This window comes from Macadamia integrifolia, unplaced genomic scaffold (assembly GCF_013358625.1).
Source record: "Macadamia integrifolia cultivar HAES 741 unplaced genomic scaffold, SCU_Mint_v3 scaffold2028, whole genome shotgun sequence".
NCBI lineage: Eukaryota > Viridiplantae > Streptophyta > Magnoliopsida > Proteales > Proteaceae > Macadamia > Macadamia integrifolia.
In genome coordinates this window covers 19,358-24,307 of record NW_024868469.1, presented here as the reverse complement: position 1 = coordinate 24,307, position 4,950 = coordinate 19,358, and the positions used below count along the sequence as shown (strand labels likewise).

At 40.1% G+C, this 4,950-nt stretch overlaps 1 protein-coding gene and 1 pseudogene across 1 annotated transcript; one reads left to right on the top strand and one right to left on the bottom strand.

Annotated features, from left to right (window-relative positions):
- Positions 1-502: 502 nt before the first annotated feature.
- On the bottom strand, positions 503-2,983 carry LOC122065467 (G-type lectin S-receptor-like serine/threonine-protein kinase LECRK2). Its single transcript, XM_042629277.1, has one exon. It carries the CDS (start codon positions 2,981-2,983, stop codon positions 503-505), a length of 2,481 nt encoding a protein of 826 aa, XP_042485211.1.
- A 190-nt stretch (positions 2,984-3,173) lies between these two features.
- Positions 3,174-3,421, top strand: LOC122065468 (annotated as a pseudogene).
- The last annotated feature ends 1,529 nt before the right edge of the window (positions 3,422-4,950 follow it).

The window sequence follows — 4,950 nt, the reverse complement described above, 5'->3', positions numbered from 1 at the left end:
AGAAACACGAATAAAGAGAGACAATAGATCCGTACGACACAGAGATTTAACGAGGTTCACACACCAGGGTGGTGTGCTACGTCCTCGGGCGAAGAAGAAGATGATTCACTATGCAGAAGAAGGATTACACCCTAGCAGCGGCGAGGAAGAACTCGCCCTGAAACCCAAGCTTCGTGAAAACCCTAGAATACAATGACTCTCAACAAGCAACAGTACATTATATATATATATATATATATACTCCAAATAGCGGTTCGACCCATCGGGTTGCGGTCGATCCGGTCGGCCCAAGCCCTCTGCTTCCATCACAGATCTCAGAAAAAATTCTCATTCGGGTCGCCACCAAAATATGTCGGATCGGGTCAATCTTCAAAACGGTTCAAGAATTCGAGACAAACTTAACAATTACCATCTTAATACAGTAAAGGCTAAGTAAATGATGAAGCAAAGGAATTGAGATGAGTTGTGAGACATTACTTGGATGTAGAAAAACAGAAATGTTTCAAGTTTCAGCAACTGAGACGAAAAGATAAGGGCGTGGGGGATCAGAAACTTCAACAATTCCTTCTAGCATCTGTACAACCTTCCTCATTGTGGGTCTTAGTGATGGCTCTTCTTGAATACACCAAATTGCTACCTTGAGGAACCTCTCCAGCCTTTCTATATCATTTATCGCTTCCATATCATTCTCCACCAGAGCATCTAGCCTTCTTTCTCGATAGCAATCATAAGCCCAATCGGTCAGAATGGATCTCTCATCATCACCTATTTCTAGGTCAACACTTCTCCGACAACAAATGATCTCCAAAAGCATGACACCAAAGCTATACACATCTACTTTCACTGTGATACGCATGTGCCTGAACCACTCAGATGCAACATAGCCTTTGGTCCCTCTAATGGCTGTGTTAGTTCGACTCTGGTCAGTCATCAAGAGCTTGGCCAATCCAAAGTCAGAAATCCTTGCTGTGTAAGAGTCATCAAGAAGTATGTTTTGAGGCTTTATATCACAATGGATGATCTGGATACTGCACTCTTCATGCAAATACATAAGCCCCCTTGCAATACCAAATGCAATCTGGGTTCTTTGGTTCCAATCTGGCCTTGACGATCCAAAAAGGAAGCTTGCCAAACTGCCATTGCTCATGAACTCGTAAACCAGGAGCCTATGCTGTCCTTCCTCACAAAATCCAACCAATTTGACCAAATTCTTATGATGGGTCTGGCCAATAACGCTCAATTCAGTCTTAAACTCCTTATCTCCCTCTTGTTGCACTTTGTTGAGCTTTTTTACAGCTACAAGTTTAGAATCAAAACCTAAGACCCCTTTATAGACAACACCGAAAGCTCCTCTTCCCAGCTCTTCCTTGAATCTATCTGTAGCTTCTTCCAGGTCTTTGTAAGTAAAAGATTGCAGATTTGTTTCTAAGGAAATTGGCTTTTGTACCTTTTCTTTTGGTTTCTTATGGTACATCAGAACCCCCATAAAAATTGCAGCTAGAAAAATTAAATTGAAAAATAGTGAGCCACCTAATAGCAGAGCTGCAACAACACTAAACAAACCTTGAGCTTTCTCCTTTTCATTAGGATTTGAACCAGGGTTATAATCTTCTGGAACTGAAGGAGGATGAGGATTTCTCTGGGTACTATTTCCTGCTGAGACTTTGAGGAAAGCCTTCACAGCTACATCACTGTTCTGTTTCCCATTCCTAACCGGTAGGCTCTTCTTCCAACAGTGCCCGTCATTGAAAGTGGCTATTGCACATTGACAATCATACAAGCAAGAGTTTTGGCAATCTGCTTCAGTATAAGGTTCCCGCCTTTGATAGGTAGATGAATTCGGCCAATCCGTGTCAAGCAACTCGGCCATCCTATACAAAATCTCAGTTTGGGATCCTGATCCATTTTCATAGCATCCTTGTAGTATGAAGTCAGGTTTGCAGCCACTCAATATATTGTTAGGATCAAGTAAGGAATATTGAGTTGGGCATTCACAAACAGGTCGACTTTGCACAATCTTGCAGATACTGTTATAGCCGCAAATCCCTTCGCCCACATCCTGACTATTGAAAGAACAAATGTCATCAGGAATAGACCCGATGATGGACCAACTTTCATCACCATTGCTGCTCAAAGAGGACTTAGGACGAGCATATTGCGTGAAAACACCATTAAAATCAATGGTTGCTCTGTGGTAATGGGTTTTGGTAGAGGGTATGCTCTCAACTGTGAGGCACAATAATATACTTCCATCCTTGCTTTGAATAAAAATCATGGCTGTACTCTCATTGTAGACAACTTGATAACCAGAAGCATAAGTGTTGCTTACATAATAAGCAGCATAGGCATAGTTTGTTGGTAATGCTATAGTATTCAGAACGAGATTTCCATCATTAAGCAGGCGAAGCTGGAACCTTCCTCTGGAGTAGTTGGTTGGTTGTCGAGAAGAAAGCATGCCACCCAGTTCTAATATCTGGGAAGGGAGAATGGTGTCACTTGGGTTTTTGAAGCTCTCCCATATATGAACAGAGTTTGTATCCACCAACACAAAGTTGCCAGTGTCAAGCATTGCACCATAGGTGACACCAACACTGGATTGGGATTGGGATTGGGATTGGGATTGGGATTGGGCCTTCCATATCTCTTCTCCTTGAGTGTTGTTGAGCTCCAGGTTACCATCACTGGTAAGCTGAACTTTTGATCCTTTGGGTGCTGGATTATCTCCATTTGCATACCAAACTAGAGTCTTCTCAGGTATTTTCTCATACCAGATGGCAAGCAAGAAGGCATCCGTATTGTTGATGGCTTGGAACCCAAACGCAAATTCACCTGAAGGTGAAACCCATGAAGAGGGGCTGCTGCCGGCAGAGAGAGATTTACCCAAGCTCACATTATTGTAAGTTTGAGCGGACGCAGGAAAGGGGTAGAGAGGAAGAAGAAGAAGACACAAGAGGGAGAAAAGAGGAGCAAGATTGTCAACCATTGTATGAGCTTTTTGGGTAAGGATCAGGAAAGGGGTTAGAGCAATTAAAACTGTTGAAGTGATGGAAAACTTTCTCCAACAAATACATTCGTTGAAAATAGGTAACCTTGTAGGAATACCTGCAAAAAAGACTTGTGGGCTCCTCCGAATTCAAGTCCAACTTCTTTGTTTTTCAAACTAATTAAGTGAGATATCTTTCTCGGCCTTTTGGCTAAGATCAAGTGTTGTATCTATTCCTATCAGTTTAATAAAAAACTAATTAGGTGGGGAATTCCAGACGGATACCGCAATCGATTGAAAGATGGGATCCTCCTCACATTAATGAATTTTTTTTTCTTAAAAAAAAAAAGAAAAAACAACTCTCCCCGCTGGTGTAGGTAATCTGATTTTTTCTTGTGGAAGAGGAGAATGCAGTCATACCTCAGTTCACTAGGTTATGATATTTGGGCATCAGTTCTGATTGGGTACAAGGAATCTGAAGGAGATCCAGTTGACAATGAAGCTAAGAAAGCTTATTGTTACAATCAGAAGGTTCTGAATGCAATATTATCAGCATTAGATAAGAGAGTGATGACTAAAGTAATGAATTGTGACTCAGCCAAGGATATCTGGGGAAGACTGAAGAGCATTTATGAAAAGGATGAAAAGGTAAGGAAAGCAAAGCTTCAGACCTTCAGATGTCAGTTTGAAAGTTTACTAATGTAAGAGTGAGAGAATATTGACACCTATATGATCAGGGTAAATGAAGTGGTCAACTCTATTAGGGGTCTGGGAGCCAATCTAGAGGATTCAGTTGTTTGTCAAAAAATCCTGAGATCTTTATTGCCCAAGTATGACTCCAAGGTGTCAGCTATTGAAGAGACAAAGGACCTAAACACTATCACTCTTGATCAAGTGCATGACACTTTCACAGCTCTTGAAATGAAATGGAAAAATGGCAAGTCCACTGACAAACAAGCTGCTTTTAAGGCAATGAAAAACTTGAAAATCAAGGAGAAGAAGAAGCAGTCTGTAGAGGATACTGATGAGAGTGAAGATGAGGTTACAGCTCATTTCACCAGAAAGTTGAAAAGGGGAACAAGAAAATATAATGACAAGTTACCTTTCAAATGCTTCAACTATGGAAGGGTTGGGCATTTTAGCAGCCAAGTGTCCTAATCAAGGAAAAATAGAAAGTGATGAAGATGAAAGTGAAAAGAAAAGTCATTTCAAGGGAAAGAAGAAGTTATTCTCAAACAGATATAAGAAAGGCAAGGACAAGAAGAAAAGTTTGATTTCTAAGAAATGTAGTGACACATCTGATGAAGAGTCTAAATAATCATTTAATGATGAAGATGATGAGGCTATGTTCATGGTCTCAATAGATGTAGAAGAAAATAAGGAAGATTCTACAGAAGAAGAAGAGGAAGATGAAAAATCACATCTGGAGGCTGAACTCACAGTTGCCCTTAGAGAGCTTAAAAGAGAAAGGAAGAAAGTGAAAAAGGTCACTCAAGACCTTAAGGGGCAAGAACAAATAGTTCTTGAGTAGAGAAATCAAGCCAATAAGTTAAGGAATACATTATATGATCTTGAGTATCAATTCTCACAGAAGACCATTGACTGCAACACTCTTGAGTTAGAGAAAGTGATTTTGAAAACACAACTAGAGGAGCAATATGAGATTCTTACACAATTTGATGGTTATGCAGATAAACTAGCCTTATTAAAGGCTAAGGTTGAAGACTATAGGAGAACTAAGATTGAAAGAGAAGACTTAGGAAATGAAGATGTTAAAGATGACTCTACTCCAAAAGAGTATCCTAGCAATAAAAAGTTTAATGACATCATCAATGCTCAAAGACCGGCTCACATCAAATTTGGGCTTAAATTTGTTGAGAAATCTTTCAAAAATACTAAAGCAAATGATAAGGGAACAATACATAATCCTATCAGAGTCAATAACAGGAATGCTTAAAGAGGGAAGG